The 16,921-nt window shown below is 52.3% G+C and overlaps 1 protein-coding gene across 4 annotated transcripts in view; it reads left to right on the top strand.

Annotated features, from left to right (window-relative positions):
- ZC3H18 (zinc finger CCCH-type containing 18) overlaps positions 1–16,917 on the top strand; it is a 39,525-nt gene extending 22,608 nt beyond the window's left edge. For all 4 annotated transcript variants that reach the window (XM_021408546.1, XM_021408547.1, XM_021408548.1 and 1 more), the window contains 10 exons: positions 4,012–4,212; positions 5,227–5,352; positions 6,328–6,429; positions 7,929–8,072; positions 9,432–9,584; positions 11,652–11,812; positions 12,384–12,577; positions 13,519–13,615; positions 15,101–15,197; positions 16,719–16,917. In XM_021408546.1, the coding sequence (XP_021264221.1) occupies positions 4,012–4,212; positions 5,227–5,352; positions 6,328–6,429; positions 7,929–8,072; positions 9,432–9,584; positions 11,652–11,812; positions 12,384–12,577; positions 13,519–13,615; positions 15,101–15,197; positions 16,719–16,917 (1,474 nt within the window). The remainder of the gene's footprint in view (positions 1–4,011; positions 4,213–5,226; positions 5,353–6,327; positions 6,430–7,928; positions 8,073–9,431; positions 9,585–11,651; positions 11,813–12,383; positions 12,578–13,518; positions 13,616–15,100; positions 15,198–16,718) is intronic.

The raw sequence follows: 16,921 nt of genomic DNA on the forward strand, positions 1-16,921 counted from the left end.
GAGATGGAAGATGGGCCAGCGTGCACACGCACGGCTGGAGCTTCTTCTGCAGGAATTATAGAGCCCTTAACGAGCCTGCAAACGTTCCTCGAGTTCACTTCCTCTGGAAAATTCCACCGACACCGAAGGAAAACTTGTGCCGGTGACACAACCTCTGCTTTCCTGCGAGAAAAGAAGCGGCTTGAAGTCATGGCCGGACTTTCCTCTCGGAGAAGACTGAGCTGGAAGTGGCAGCCAAAACAGCAGCCCCGGAGCCAGGCTGACGTCACCGGGCGCCGATAAGATGTGCGTTACCCGTGCTGCTGGTGTCACGCGGGGAGGGAAGGAAGGAAGCACTTTTCCCTTGGAAGCTCATTTTCCGGCTGAGATTAGGAGCGCTTCGGCGTCACTTGCATGGCACACGAGCAGGACTGGGGGCACCCAGCTCGATTTTCCTCCCCCCTCTGAATTCCTGCCGGGTTTTGGTGGGAGCTGGGGCCGCGCCGTGCAGCGCTGTTACCTTTGTTCCTCCTCGCCTTGCCAAAGCCGCGTTCAGCTTCAGTTCTCCGCTCGATGGCTGTCATTAAATCCCGGTGCCAAATGTGCACTCACGTGTTCGTTCTGGAAAATAAAGCATTTAGTTATTTTAAGGTTAAAATGGGCTTCGGAAATAGCTGCGCTCTGCGATCATCGCTCGTGCCCTGGTGACATAGGATGCTGCTGCTCTGGGCTCTGCAAGGAAAGGAAGCTGCTTTTGGTTGGGCTTCATCGGTCCCTTTTATTCCCTTTGTCATTTATTTAACCTCTTGGCATACCTACCTAATGAGGGAGTTAATTCTCAAAGGCACTCCTAAGCATTTCCTGAAAACTGCCATTGGGTGAAAAAGGAGACTTGGATGTACAGAGGTGCTTTGGTAGCAGGTTTGCCTGCAGCTGGCTGAATGTTGTCTGAGGATGAGCTTGTGTCAATTGCAGGAGCTGACCTCCTGGTTCACCAGCCAAGCTCCCTGTAAGCCTTGTGCCAGCTCCAGCAGTTGTTCAGTCCCTCCATGCTGCTAAGACTCACCAACCCAGCTCCAAACTGGGGCTTCGTTCTGTTTGCTCCTCCCTCTTCAACCAAGGAGTTGAGTTGGCTCACAGAGAGCTCTGTCAAACACCAGGTCCAGCCCAGGATGGGAAGTGGAAACCACCCAGAGTGAAAGTGCAGACAGAGCCTTCCCCAGGATCAAACACGTTTTTAAAGCCCAGCAGCCCGTGGTGGTCTCTGCAGGGAAACTCGTGCAGGCTGTAATTGAGATGTTACTCCAAGGCAGATGGTAAGGATCTCGGCACTTGCTCATGCTCACTTTCGATTCTGACTCCTGAATTCCACTGCAGGACAGGAGCCAAATGGCATCGGATAGCAGTCCCTTGTGCTAAGTTGAACAAGTTCATGTGGTGATGGTACATGTTGGGCACGCAAGTAACTCTTGAGGAAAGCCTTTGATAATGCCCTGACACGAGCATCATCTTTCTTTCTTGGCTGTAGTGTGGTGACACATTCGCTGCTGAGTCAAAAGCCAAAGCATACCCAGAAATGAGGCCTTCTGTTGTGGTTTTCCTGGAGAAGAAACCTCTCCTCTGGAAAGTGACCTCATCAAGAGAGAATTGCATCAAACCAGCTAATAGGTGCAAGTAATGGGAATTGTTCTCAGAGTCGCCTTTGCTCCAAGCTCGTACCCAAGGTCTAGAGTTAAGTGCTGTGAAAAGGTCCTCAGCAGGTTTTTGCCGAGTCTTGAGGTGGAAACCATGCCTCTCTGCCCAGCTGTGCCAGCAGAATGCTCCCCTTGCATCTCCCAAAGCACGTCCCCAAGGAGAGGACATCAGAGTGACACGCAGTCTGGCCTTGTTCAGTAGCATCCTCCCATAGTGTTCTCCTCCTCCGTTCTGTTGCCCTTTAACCCACAGCTTGATATGAGGTGTGTAGGCCGAACCTTACCTCCTTTCTTCCTGCTTTGTGCTTCGTTGCTTTGAAGATACTCCAGAGGCCAGATAACCTCAAATCTGCTGGGACGAGGGCTCAGTCCTGGCTACGGCCATGCAGTGTTATCAGAGTATGCATAGTAGGTCGGGTCTATCTCAGCCCTGTGTTCAGAATCACGGTTTTCCTCCCTGATTAGATACTCAGATATAGTTGCAGATGTAATGTGGGAAAACGAGACCAGCCCACTGCAAATAACACGTTAAATGGGGTATGGTAGAGCAATACGGGAAAGGATGGTGGGGCTAAACCAAGATTCTGGTGAATCATGCTGAGCCATAGCCTGCCTGGGACTCTGAGCAGGCAGTCAGCAGTTCTGCGTGCTGGTACGTCATCCTCACAGCATCACCTTGTGAGGCTGGAATGGGAATTATGGGGCAGGTGAACATGAAAGAGTAATTTCTTCTTTTGTTAAATTCTACACTGACAGAGATAGGGGAGGGACAAACCGTAAAATTGGCGTAGTTAATTCTGGGAAGATAGGGAAAGGATAGGATGCTGTGCTGTCCCTTGATGTCGTCACATACGAGTTGTGGAGTTTGGCAAGAGGCTGTAGGAGTTCAACTGTGTGCTGAGGCAATTTGGGGTACTACCAAACAAGGAGCTGGTGAGGCTTCTTAGTGCCAGGTGAAGCCTTCAAAGGGAAGAGCAGGCTGCTAATGACGGGCTTTAATTATCCCGTGTCTGTTGGAAAAGTATTGTGGCAAGAAACGCAATCCACGGAATTATTAGAAAACTTGGAGGTTGCTTTTTTATCTCAAAAGGTAGAGGAAGTCGCGTGGGGAGTGGTTGCTTCACAGTGGTGTGACTAATAGGGTGGTACTGGCTGAGCCTGGAGATGGAAGTGCCTTCCCTCCCCGGTCCTCCGAGTGAGAGGGTTCATTATTTGGAGAAAAGGAATAAATACATAATTATATAGGTAATTTGATGAGTGCAATAGACTTCATAAACCTTTAAGCAAGCATAAACTTTGCCTAAAACCTGACGAAGAAGGTTACGAGCAGGTAATTGACCAGTCACGTTTATGGTAGAGTAAGGGTTGAGGAAAAAACCCAGGTTAAATCATCCACAGATAAGAGATGTGATAAAGCCTGGGCCTGAAGAAACTCATTAAGGAACTATCTGGTGATGCTGAGAAGTTAGGGCTGAATGGTATTCACAGGGCTGTGGGGGAGAATGGAAGGACAGAGGAGCAAAGAAAGGGGTTAAACACAGCAAGAGCCCTTGAAGGGAAGGGGAGAGAGGGAGGGTGCCCCGTCAAGTCTTCAGTGTTATCAGGAGCAGGAGAGCACGTGTTCAGCTGTGTTTAGAAGCACCTAGAGAATAATAGGGTGATAAACAGCCAAGTGTAAACTGCTTCCTGCTCAGCTGACGAGGTAACCGTCCCCTCGGTGAAGGTAGAAGCAGCACGTTGGTGCATCTTGGCTGGGGTGAGGCTGGTGACAGCCCCACGTGATGCTCCGATAAGGGAGCTGGGGGAGAGGAACTCAGGCTGAATCTCTTCTCCTAGTGCCTCCTGGCTGCTTGTGGTAGTTGCCATGCTGAGGAGATGGCTCAGATGCCCACTCCGAGTCCATCCTCAGTCTAGGTCTGGTTCGCGTTCTCGTTGCGCTGGGGTCTGCCCCTCAGGCTGAAGTTGCTCCAGCTCTGACCACCTGGTGCAGGTGAAAGAAGCAGCTTTCTGGGTCCCTTCCCTCTGGCACGTGCTTGTGTCTGCTCCTTGGAAGCAAGGAGCTGAAGCTGAAACCAGCTGGCACGTTGCTGCTCTAAGGGAGCAGTTCACGGAACTTGCGGGTACTGCTTTCCTGAGCACTTTCAGTCACAGGTTTACAAAGCTATTTTGTTTACAGCGGCTGTTCTAATGCTTAATTGCCAGAAAATGATGCTGCATATCCTGCAGCAGAGATTAAAAGCTAGTACCAAGCGCGTAGGATGAATTTCTGGACCTGTGTTTCTATCGGCCTTACGAGTTAAGATGATCCCAGGGACTTCACTCCTCTTTTGTTTTCCAGCCGTCAGCCTGAGCCACCAAAGAAGGAGAAGGAGGCTTCCGCCATCGCCACCGCTCAGTCCAAGAGAGCAGACGAATGGAAGGACCCCTGGCGCCGATCCAAGTCCCCCAAAAAGAAACTGGGGCTGTCTGTCTCTCCCAGCCGTGCCCGTAGGCGCCGGAAAACCTCTGCTTCTTCAGCTTCCGCTTCTGGCTCTTCAAGGTAGGGGGGGGGAAAGCGTGTCATCCAAGCCTTGGTAGTGCACCAGGGAATGCGGTGGGCCTCTCTGGTTAGCAGACATTGAGGTGCTTGGGGAGGCAGTTCAAGACTTGCTGCTCGGTCGCTGCGGTGGACACTGGTGTATGGTGAGATGGAAGGCAGGGGGGGGTCACGTAGCCGTGGGTGCTGGGAAGAGCTGTGATGTATTGGAGGCTAAGCAGCAGTGTGTCCTTGGGAAAAATAAGTCTTTAGGGATGCTGTCCAAGGTGAAAACTGACCCTTAGAGTAAAAGGAGCTGGAAGCTGTAGGAATTGGTGCCTCTTCACTCGAGGAGTGCTGGAGAGATGAGGCGAGCCCAGGTGAGGAAAAGCATGCTGCTACCAGGGGAAGAACACTGGGTTCATGGAGGCTTGACAGGAGCCCTGGAGGTGCAGAGGAGCTGAGAAATCAGGGCATGGGAGATGAAGTCCACTTCTCAGAGAAAAAAGGACAAAAAAAAGTGCCCTGCATCTAAGAGAGCTGAGGCATAAGCTGGATCCATTTCCTTTAAATGTTTGAACTTGAAGCTCCTGCAAAGAGGAAAAAATGTATCAGAGGAGAATGAGGAACACAGTGAATTGAAGATACAGATCTATAAACCAAAGCCCTCCTGAAGCAGATAGGTTTTTTTTTTTCGCTGGAATTGCTGCACTGTTGATTTTTCTGTTTTCTCCTACATGTGTGACCCAGCCTAACGGGGGGGATTGCCTGGGGCAAAGATGTAAAGCTGTGTGCTAGGAGTTCTCAAAAAGGGATGGAAAGTCATTAGCTAAAGGAAAGGGAAGCCTGTCCAGGGGGGCTAGAAGCAACAGAATCATGCCTTAGAGAAAAGGTGGGATGGGGACTGAGGAAAGGCTGCAGTGCTGGCAGGCCCTCCAGGAGAGGCGTTTTCAGAGCAGTGTTTGGAAACTTGGAAGGAGTGTACCTTGGTCTCTCAGGACTTCTCAAGAGGCACTGAATGAAATGCTTTTCTTGCAGGTCCTCTTCTCGGTCGTCCACCTATTCTGGTTCAGGCTCCTCACGATCTCGTTCCAGATCGTCCTCTTACAGCTCTTACTCTAGCCGCTCTTCAAGACACAGCTCTTTCTCAGGCAGCAGGTCCAGGTAATGGGTTTGAAAGGAATTGGGTCCTGTTTCCCAAACACTTGCTAGCTGCTTCTTTTGGTGCTACTTGAAAGCAAATAGCCGGCTCTTGAAATGAAATGTTGGATCCGCTCCTGAGCGAGGGAAACACGAGAGACTGCGAGGCAGCCTGCTGCTTCAGTTGTGGAATGAAGCAGATGTGTCAGCCACCCCCTGCTCTCCCCAGTGCTCCCACCCACGTGTACCCTGCTGCTGTGGCTGGGCTGTTTCCCATGCTTGTGGTAACCCAGCAGTTGTAGGAGCCTGGCTGAGATTAATGTTTCCATCATTTGCATTTTATGATTGGAAGTTGTTGGCATCTCTTTTCTATTGCTGCACTGGAATTGATATTTAAAGAGGCAAATCGCGTTTCTTTAATAAAGCAGTCCATGCAGTTTTGTCTTGTGATAGTCCTGACACTTCAAAGTAACAATCCTGTGTCCCATACTAATTAAACACAGGCATGTTTATAACCCTGCCACTTCCTTGCCCCTGCAGACAGTTTCCCAAATTGGAATATGCATAGTAGGAGAACTGGCTCCCTAGATAGGCACCCTTTCAGAGCTGAAATTGCACCAAGCCTCAGAGTGAATCGTTTAGTTGATGGGAGTGCTTGGCTTCATTTGGAGAGGGGATTTCTCCTAGGAGAGACTCCAGCCGCCAGCGCATACATCTCTGTAACAGAGCAGGCTGACATTCCCTCACCACCCCGTTCCACGTATGACAATGCCAAGCATTCAGGACACTGAGATTAGCATTCCTCTCTCTGAAGGTGGGAGAGTGAGGAGCACTCCAAATGAGTGGAGTCAAGGTTCTTCAGAAAGCAAGTCACCAAGGTATCTCAAGTACTGAGCTGCAAGGAGGGCACTTCCAGTCTTGCCAGTAAGGAGAATCACCGAGTGACAACATCCGGGGTGCTGGATGAGTGACAGCATCTGGTGTCTTCTTCCTTTCCAGGTCACGGTCCTTCTCATCGTCACCCTCTCCTTCCCCAACACCATCTCCACACAAGCCACTTGCAAAGACTAAAGGAGACTTGTTACCACCTGCTGGTAAAGGGTAAGGCTTCGTATCCCTTTGGATAACGCAGCACAGAAAAGCTTCCAAGCAGCAGCCCAATTCCTGACCCGAGTCAGACCTTTCTGACCTTCCTGACAGTTTAAGGAAGAAATGGAAGATGCAAAACTTGACTTGCATCGAGTCGTGTTTAGCTTTGCATAGCTGATTAAATGGCAGCACTTTCACATCTTAAATTCAAGTCACGCTGTGCAAGTATCCTTCAGTATTGTACGTATACATGAGGGTTGAAATGCATATTCACTATTTAAATTGCTACTTATTTGCTATTTAAATATTGTGTGTGCAGAATGCTTATACAGGAGCTCTGCGCAAGCCTAATTCGTGCATCTACTGTAGTTTTAGTTAATGCTCATCCTTAGAATAACGAAGTGATCCAGACTCATCTGCTTTTAATGCTGGAGACAAATTAAAACAGTGTTGTGGCTCTGAGGCTGCTTGTTGGGCAGACTGTGAATAGTTGAGTACTGTTTTTTGTATAGTTCTTGTATGCTGCTCTTTTGAATACCTGAAGTTGGGGTTTCACAAGCTGCTGTCATACATAGCAAGTTACGGATACGCTGGAGAGTGTCACAACACCATAGTGATGTCACCACTGCTAAGGTCACCTGCAAATCAATTACACCATGGGAATCCCCCTGAATCCTCCAGAATATGGGACAATGCCCTTTGCCACGCTTCTTGTACCTCCCCAACCTGCTTTATTATTTTTTTTCTTCTCATCTCAGGGGTCAACCCTTTAAGGACACATTCTCTGCCTGCAGCAATGTCTCTATACCCTTCCAGCATGCGGTGAAGTGCTGGTTTGGTAACAAGTGACACCGGGCAGCAACCTGCACTAGCAGGGGGATTGGTTTGGCTGTGTCACATTGCATGCACTTAATCCCATGTTCTTCAGGGAATGAGCTGAGATATTCTTAAAGACAGAGGAATGAGCAGTCTCTATTTCAGTATGCAGGCAGCTGCCTCCTCCCCAGTTAATAGCAGGTGTGACAGCACTGCTGGGGATGCTGAGCAGCAGCCAGCTACTAGAGCAGGGGTTGGAATGCTCTGAGCCCCAAAATGAGCGGTGCCTCAGTGATCCCCAGCTCACATGCTGGGTGCTGGATAAAATGACAAAAGCCGTGCACAGCAGTGCAAGGTGTTAGCATCAAGTATTTTGCAAGGTAAAAAAGCATCGACTCGAATAAGGAACAGCAGAGGTTCCGCACGGTCTGCTTCATTAGTTGATTGGCAAGTAGGAAAATATCTCCAAAATGTGCTGCTTTGTAGCAGCTTGTCTCTGAGGAGGTGACTTGATGGAGAGTAGAGAAAACAGATCCCTTGCAGATCTGTGTTGTCCAAGAGCAGCTTGGTGAAATGAGCTTGCTTTCTGCAGTGATTGTCCAGCAGCAAGTGTCAGTGCATGTCATCACTTTAGAAAATGCCTGTGTTCTTCACCTTCCGAGTTTGATTGTGCGTATGAAAATTTGATCTTACAGTGAAAAATCAGTGAAGAAACTAGCTGCCCTTCCAGTCCCTCAGCCGCTCACTAAAATTACAGCAGCTGCACCAGAGCCAGCCAAACCAGGGGATAATAGGGAGGCGAGAAGGAAGGAACGTCAGACCAGGACTCCACCCAGGAGGTAAGAAAGCTGTGGGGTGGAGTGAGGTTTGATCTCCTGGAAGATAGAGCAAGTCCTGAGCTTGTCTCTAGAGTACCTGTTACAAGGGCTCTTCAGTACTAAAGGAGAAATCTGTTTCCTGGGGTGGGAAGGAAATGGGAAGATAGAGCTGGTCCAGCAGCATCCAGCAGTGCTGTGTCCTCTGAGCCCAAGCACAGCTTGCAGGCTCCTGTGCTCTGCTTTCTCCTCCTGGCTTCATCCTGCCATGTGTCTGAATGTCTCAAGGGGCTTGTTCTGTCTGTCCTCTAATTGTTTTTGTTGTCTTGTGCTCTTCCCTTTGCATTTGAAATGAGAGAAGCTTCTGATAGCGCTCAAGCAAGGAGTGCTCGTCTCTATGTAAATCTTTTTTATCTGTCTTAATCTGTTCTGTATTTTAAAGTGTTACGGAATAAATGCAGGTAGCATTGCCTGTTCTTGGAGAGACACTGAGTCAGCAGAACACAGCTGAAACTCTTTGAGCATCCTTCTTGCACTGTGAGCTTTGAATCCCGGTGCAATAGCTGTGTGCTTTGGCAATGAAAGCTTGGTGGGTGGGAAGCAGAGTGCAGCCTGCTGTCCTGCAGTAAGACACACGTGGTTTGCTTTGGATCACTGTATAGCAGTGTGTTTTGGAGGAGGCTGTACATCTGCTGTGCATTCGGGTTTTTGGAAGCGTTCTGAATCAGTTCTGAATTTTGCATGGGATTACATCTCCTGTTTCTTACCAGTAGGTGAAGAGAAGGGCTGGAGCTAAGCAGTTTTTTCCATAGGTGGAAACTGATGGCTACCATTTCTTTTCCATAGAAGCTCCTTCCATTCTAGTTTCTATTTCACTAGTTAATCAGATTTTCCCTTCTTCTATATCCCACTCTTAGTGTGCTGATATTTTTTTTTCTTGCAAATACCTACCCAAAGCCCACTGCCATTCACTCTGACAGCTCTATTTGTGTCAGCACTGGTGTGTTACTCAAAAAATGCATGTGGTTATGTAGAGAGCCTGAAATACAAGGCAGTCCCACTGTGTTCCGCAGTGAGAATTTTTCTCCATAGGAAGCGTTTGCTCCTGGTGTCAGTATGGGATTAAGCAGCTTTAGCTCATCCTTCCTCTGGCTCTGACTGGCATAATTCAGTCTTGCACAGAGCATCTACTGCTCAGAAAGGAGGTGGAGGGAAAACAATGCCGAGAAGAGCATCCAAACCAATTCCATCTGCCAAGCACTGTTCTTTCAGACAATACAGAGGGGCAGTGTGCTGCCACTGTGCTCCAGCTGTCCCCAGGCAGCGTCCTGCAGCCCCATGTTGCTGGTTGCAGCGAGGTGAGCGTTGCTGGCTGTGTTGCAGGCGGACCATCAGCGGCAGCATCAGCGGCAGCGCCAGCAGCTACAGCGGCTCCAGCTCCCGGTCCAGGTCCCTGTCTCGGTCTCTCTCCAGATCTCATTCCAGATCGTCGTCTGCCTCAGCCTCCCACTCCCCGTCTGGATCCAGGAAATCCAGGTACAGCCTTGGCCCTTCGTAGCAGCACGTTGTAACTGTTAGCATCTGTGCTTTCTCGCAGCAGAGGCTCTCTCTAGGTTCCAGTATCAGCAGCTGTAGGCGAGCAGGATGTGTTCCTGCTTGTTCCTTCTTGCTGTGGACATGTTCCTTCTTGTGGCATTATGAATCCTGAGTCCTGAATCGCAGTAGAGACCTTGTAGCTTCATCAAGGAAATAATTTGTCGTGTGCTGAACTGTCCGTGTTTACCTAAACCATCACTAAAGCTGTTTCTCCTGAGGTCCGGGGCTTGGCTTAACATTTTGTCTTGCTGTGGGAAAGAGGGGGGGGGGGGGGGGGAACATAACAAAAAACCAAACCACCCCACATATTAATTTATTTACAAGGTAACAGTTTTGGTCTGCGGAGCTTTGCAATTCTAAACCTCTGCTCCCTCCAGTTACTGAACATCCTTAGGGAAGATGCTGGGCCTGGCAGGAAGGTGGGTCAGAAAACACCTAAAGGGCCCCGCTAATGATATTTTTGCTTTGCTGGTAAAGTTGCATGACCAGTTCCCTTTGCATTTAGCCTCGAGTGACTAGTTCGATGGCTGTTAGTCTGTGAGGTTTGTAAACAGCTAACTCCCTCCAGTAAAGAGTCAGTAGATAAACCTCTTTCAAGTCCTTCCTTCAGACATCTTGCATCTGCTCATAGGCAGGAATCCCTGAAACTCGAGAGGCAGCCTTGAAACATGAAGCTTCCCAGTGAGGAAGTACAGATACCCAGCTAGACCTGCTATCGCCTAAAGCCAGTGGATAAAATAGGATTTGGCTCAGCCCAGCGTTAATTCTCATATCTGAGCCCTGTGAAACTCCCAGGTTCAATATCCGCGTTATTTTACGGAAATGCAGCCTTGTTTACGACGTGGTTGTCGCGTTCATCAGATCGGGCAGGGGTGATGCAAGAAGTTCAGAGGGCACTCGGCACGCTTGCTGTGCACTGCCCCGCTGCACGAGGGCTTGAGATAGGAGATGCGAGTGCAAAACTTCAGGGCAGGTGTTGCTCATGTGGCACTGGACTGCCCTCGTTGCTTTTGCAGGTGTGTAGGCAAGGAGGAAACTTCTAGGAAATGGTCTGTACCCAAGCCAAGTTTGCTGTCGCAGCCCTGTAACCAGCAGCTTTCCCAAAGGAGGCTGTGGCTCATCCAGTCGCTGCTGTGCTTTCAGCGAGCCCTTCTCCCACGTCCATCATGGATACCCATGGGGAGCGACTTTGCAGCTCGTTGCAGGGCATGTCTGCCTTGTGGCTGCTGCAGGCCGTGCGGTTGTGCACAGCCCGGCTTTCAGTGAGTGAGCCTGGCTCCTGCCTGCAGAACCTGCTGGAGAGGCTGAGTAAATATTCATGGGGTTAACGTACAGCTGGGCCTGCCTGGCAGCGGCTGCCATGTGAGCCAGCTCCCACCTGGCTGGGATCTGGGCATGGCTGTGCTGGAGACTTGCCCCTGCAGGGAAGTCCACCCTGTATGGCATGTTCCTGAGCAGAAAGTCTTTCTTAAATCACTGGGACTGTCTGACACCTGTAATGTTGTGAATCCACTAGAAGATAGCCATCTTACAGTCTTCCTTCCCTGTCATTACCGCTCCCGACAGCATGTGCATCCTCAGAGCGGGCAGCTGGGCTCTCCTGTACCCCGGGGAGATCTGGGGAGTAGGGCTCGAGGTGTTCAAAGCCTCCATGAATAAATGTGTACCAGGCAACAAAAACACTGCCAGGAAACCCTGACAACCTGAGCCATGGTGCTGACATGTACGTGGTAGCACACACCCTGCTTTCACTTTTTGTTTACTGGAGTAACAGCGACCCGTTCAAGTTGTTGCCTTAATCCTGTTTATAAACAAACAGTAAATTCCAGACTCCCACCTAACACATTCTGGATTTTCACAGCGTCAGCACCCCGGCAGCATTTGTCCTTTCGCTGGATACAGCCTGCCCTGGGAGCTGACATCCCGGCCGCTCTGTTTTTGAGAATCAAAACAGATGCTTTCTTCTTGTTGCATTCGTGAGTGTAACGGGTTATTGGCTCTTTCCAGGTCCCTGAGCGTGAGCAGCGTTTCTTCTGTCTCTAGTGCCTCCTCCAGCAGCAGCTCTGTGCGCAGCGCCGACTCGGAAGACATGTATGCCGACCTGGCCAGCCCTGTGTCCTCGGCCAGCTCCCGATCCCCCACCCCGGCGCAGCAGAAGAAAGGTAGAGGTACCTGGTTTGCTTTTTTTTTTCTTCTCTAAGGGGCCCTGGGTAAAGAAAGAGATGTGCAAGCAGCTTGGTGATGCTCTAGGCCCCTGGAAAGTGGTCGAGCAGCTCACAAGGGCTTGATGTGGACTAGGGGAGTCCGGAGGCTTCCCCTGAGGCAGGTGGGACCGTGAAGAAGGGAAGATCTGTGGAGCTTTCATCCGTGTGGCTCTGTCTGTAAAGCTGCTTTCTCGTGCCCAGGCGTTCTGCCTGATGTTCCCCCTCCTCTGTTTGTTCCCTTTCACCTCTGCAAGGTGATAGCCCATCTTCTGGATGGATCCAGTATCAGGTTGCACGTCCTCTGTTCTTTTTAGACAGCAGCAGAGGTAGCGGCGAGAGCCTTTTGTTCTTTGTCTTTATATTAAGCGTTCCCTCTGCGGAAGTTATGGTTTCCTGGATCTTTTAACCTTGGGGCCACGTGCAGTGCTAACCGTGTGGGTATTTTCAGTCCCTGATGGAGCAGCATCCTCCCAAAGGGAGGGCAGGCGAAAGGCATTGGTTACAAGCCGCTCCATCTGCACTTTGGTTTCAACAGGAAAGTCGAAAAAAGAAGATAGCGCTAAAGAGGAGAAGCGGAAACGGGACGTGCCTGCTCAGCTGAAATCAGCCAAGCCCACCCAGGGGGGCAAATCCCAGCAGCTCCTCCAAACGCAGCAGCCCACGGCCCCCCAGTCCCAGCAGGGAGGCTTCAGCGCTCACAAAGAGATCAAACTGACGCTCTTGAATAAGGTGAGAGGAGGGGTGGCTGCGATTCCCTCCGCTCGGGGGGGTCCAGGGAGTGGATGGGATGGGACCAGCCGCGGGACCGTGGGCTGAAGGAAGGGAGCTGCGGGCTCCGTGCTGTCAGGATGAGCTCAGCAGGTAGGTCTGCAGCTGGGATCGGCGAGGCTGCAGACAGAACCTGTCTGGCAGCACACACCCTGCGGTGGCTGGAGCTTGGGACCGTGTTGGCGGCTCCCCTGGGGCACATTCCTGCTGCAGCTTCAAGGGCTGTTCCCTGCTTTCTCGAAGGCCGCCGACGAAGGTCCCACATGCGCTAGGACCTTGCCCGCTGAAGGCGTGCTCCCAGTGAGCTGTCCTCTTGCCGGCCTGCTCCAGAGCCAACTGCTGGCACGTCATGAACTGAGTCAGGAGGTAAAAGTGGCGATTGCCTCCTGCAGCAGCTGGGATTGAGCCCGGTGCCCCAGTCGAGCGCCTTCGGCAGAGGTGCGATCTTGGATCGTGTGAGAGAGTTTGGCCTCGTGGGGCTTAGTGGTAAAGCAGGGTGTTGGCTCCCATCACATGGTTGGTTCCTGGTTTTGAAGCGTTCGTGTTTTTTTCTGACAGTCTGAATTCCCCGTTGCAGTCTAGGGCTGCAGTTTTCCCTACTTCCCTGTGCTATGACGTAAGGCACCTTTATCAAGTCTGTGAAGCATGCTCTGCGGGGAGGAGTGTGCAATTACACCTAATGACCGGCTGGCACGGGTGCTGGAAGGCACAGTTCGCTGGCATTTGCTGTCCTTGGTGCCAGTGATGGTGGGGACTGGTATGCACCAAGTTTAATCATGGGGGATGTGCTCGCGTTAGTGAGCCAGCGCGCCGCTGGCACCTGTCACAGGAAATCACCTGCTTGCTTCCCTCCCTGGAGGGAAGTGGCTGCTCAGTCCCGCTGTCTGTTTCGTTCCATTTAGGCAGCTGACAAAGGAAGCAGGAAGAGATACGAGCCAGGAGACAAAGACAGGCCGACCTCTCCTCCCGCCAAACGGGCCAACCTGTCACCCGACAGAGGTGAGACACAGCCCTCAGAGGGGCTCCTGCTCCGCTGCCAGAGGCAGCCCAGGTCAAGGGACAGCATCCTCTGGGAGTCCCCTTGCTGCAGGGGTTAATTGCAGGCATGTGCCCTTCCAAACCCCCCGATAAGGCGGGCGGATTAGCTGTCCTGCTGCAAAAACATGGTGGTGGTGAGACGCTGCGGTCTGCCTGTGAAGTCAGCGAGGTGAGGTCAGCCCTGGGCCTGGCCGTGCCTAGCTGTCTTGTGGTGTGCCTTGCCACTGCCTGGCTCCACTATGTCTGTGTAACTCCCTGCGAGAAAACAAAGCAGCCCTTACTTTTCATACCCGCTGTAGGTACACGTCCATCTGTCCCGTGGAGGCTGCCCATCCTCCTGTAACGGCGTTGGATGTGACTGCTGGGTTCACAGGGTCGTCTTTACCCTGTATTTTCTGTGTATCACAATGGGATCTCAGCCTCCTGATAGAGGTTCTGGCAGTGCTTAGAGGGAGCATGGGCTGCCAAGGCTCCAGGATGAGTGCAATACTTGGCTGCATCATCCATCCTGTGAAATGAGACGATTTCCCCACTTGCGTGTGACACAATCTGATCTGCCCTGCGTGTTTAGAAAGACACAGGCTTTCCAAGTGTCCTCCTCTGTCTGAGTCCTCAGCAGCACTGTTAGCATCTTGGAAAACCCAGCTGACACGCTGCATTGAGAGGGACTGAATGCAAAAAAACAAGAGGGGAGTCAATGGCCAGAGATGCCTGGTTTTGACGTAGCAAGGCAGTGTTGACACGTGATGTTGTTTTCCCTGTTGTCTCAGCCGTAGGTGTATCTTGTTGACTCTGGGTGCTAGCCAGAAGAAATTTCTGTGCTAATAACCTGATTGCATTCAACTACCCCAGCATGGAAGGGACTGGGTGAGGTTGAAGTTCACTGGGATGTAGTTCACAGGTGCTGGGCTGCGGACAGGTGAATGAGTTGATCTAGCAAACTGTGCTGATTTTATAGTTGTAGGCATAATTACGCACTTAATTTGCTCTCTCTGCATGGTGCTCTACAGGATAAAATTTTTTTAGACAGTGGCATATGGGACTCAAGCCCTGAGTGAGCGTGAGGCCCGTGCAGCTTGTGCAAAAGTGTCGTGGCACAGAGCTGATGAGTGTGCCCTGAGCGTCACATCCCCCTTTCTGTAACTTTGCCGTGACCAAACCTGCAACATCCTCAGCCTGGGCTGTCTCATGAAGCTCTGCACCCTGTTAGCTGTGGCTAATGCAGACCAGCGTAAGTGCCTGCACGCCCGTCGTGCAAACTGGATAATCTGCCTGGGGATAACGGAGCACCAGTTTGGTGCACGAGGGTGCACCTGCCCTGTGGGTTTGCAAGCAAAGCTCAGCCTTTTCTGGCTGCTGCTGGACTGGGCTGTTTGGTTCTCCAGACAGCATCCTCAGCGAGCTCGGTGACGAGCAAGAACATCTCACCTCTTATTTTCCTGGTAGGCTCTCGCGACAGGAAGGCAACTGGGAGAGCCTCATCCCCCAAACAGGAACGACAGAGGGGCCAGAACCCAAAACCATCTCCTGCACAAGCTGACAGGTGAGTGCCCGCTCGTGCTCCTGGGTCTGTGGGGACGAGGCTGGGGCAGCAGAGCCAAAGCCAGGGCTTGGGGCAGGAGGCCCTCGTCTCCCTGAAGTCACAGCCCTGCAGAGAAGACCCTGTGCTCTCCTCAAGCCTTTCCCAGGTGAGGTGAGGTGAGGCTCACACAGAGAAGGTGGACATTTCTGGTGACTTAACACGTGCCTGGGAAGCTCTTGTGCCCCTTCACGTTTCGCCACTTCTCCAGCGGTTGAGTTCCTCCTCTTGGGGCAGCTCTGAGGCTCTCCACTGTAGCATTTTCCAGTGGTTGCCATGGACGCACGGGGAGAGGAAGGACGCGGAGCTCTTGGGCAGGAGCCAGAGGTGCTCAGGGGTTCGTGCAGAAGCTGCTGCTGAGCTGTTCCGGCTCAGAAACGAGCAGGAGCCCGGGGGGGGGTTTCTTGAGGTCAGTTCCGGCAAGAGGAGCCAACTGGGTTAGGTGCGAGCTCAGTGCCTCTGCCTCATGCTAGCACTGTGACGAAGAAACTGCAGCTCCTTCTGCTGCTGAACTCTAGGTGCCCAGTTCCTTTTCTTCATAGCCTGGCCCACTGGGAGATGTTCAAACAGGGCCCTTGTGCGAGCGGGTGGGTGATGGCTGGCGCTTCGTGCTTTTCCATCCCCTCTGGTGACAGGTGGCCAGCTCACGTCCACGTCTTGGCAACCCGCACCCGCTGCCGGGAATGTCCCGCTGCAGAACTGGATGTGTGGCTGCAGGGGCCCGGGGCTGTGCTGCACGCTGAGCCCTTTGGCTAAAGGGTTGTGGAGCGGCACACCTAAAGCTTCCTCGGTCCTTCTTGCCCCGAGCCAGCCAGCACTGCTTTGCATTTCCCTGGTGTCATCTCAGGGATCTCAGTGAGCAAGCACCCCCGGCCGGCGGGACTCCTGTCATCCCTTCTCCCCAGCCTGGGGCAGGAGCGAGCCTCAACTTCTGTGTGTCAGAGTCTTCCCAAACCAAAATCTAGCCCCAGCTACCGCAGCCCCGTCCCTCTCCTGGCCTTGAGGTCCTGTTTTCTGGTGCTAAAGAGGAACCTCAGCCTTTGCAGACTCGTGGTGTTCACCACGTCCTTGGTTCTTGACCCTCTGCTGCTGTTTGGGTTGGCACTGTCGCGTGCTGGGTTTGGCACGCCCTGGTCCCGGCCATGGGCTGGTTAAGGAGCGACAGGTTCCCCTAGGGGCGGCCCAGTGCTAGGTCTGTGCCTGTTCCCAGCTCCTGGAGGCTGTTTGGGTCATCATTGCTTTGCCAGAGCAGAACAGGAGCGTGACGTCGCGTGTCAGGAAGGACCCCCCACAGGTGGAGAGCACAAGGGCTGGCCCCCCATGAGCCAGCACAGCCCTCAGGGCCATCACCCCGAGGTTACATCTCAGGGTCCCTCTCTTCCAGCCCATTTACTAAAGCGGGGCCTCATCTCCACCCTCCCCCTTCCCTCCCACCCCCGTGGGCTTCGTTCCCATCTCACCTCCCTGCCCCTTCTCTCCCAGCAGGAAGCGCCAGCTCTCGCCGCAGTCCAAGAGCTCCAGCAAAGTGACGAGCATCCCGGGCAAAGCATCAGAGCCCGGCCCCGCGGGCGCCAAGGGGGGCAAGTCCAGCACGCTGTCCCGGCGCGAGGAGCTCCTCAAGCAGCTCAAGGCCGTGGAGGATGCCATCGCTCGCAAGCGAGCCAAAATCCCTGGGAAAGTATAGTGGC

The sequence above is a fragment of the Numida meleagris genome, chromosome 10 (assembly GCF_002078875.1).
Source record: "Numida meleagris isolate 19003 breed g44 Domestic line chromosome 10, NumMel1.0, whole genome shotgun sequence".
NCBI lineage: Eukaryota > Metazoa > Chordata > Aves > Galliformes > Numididae > Numida > Numida meleagris.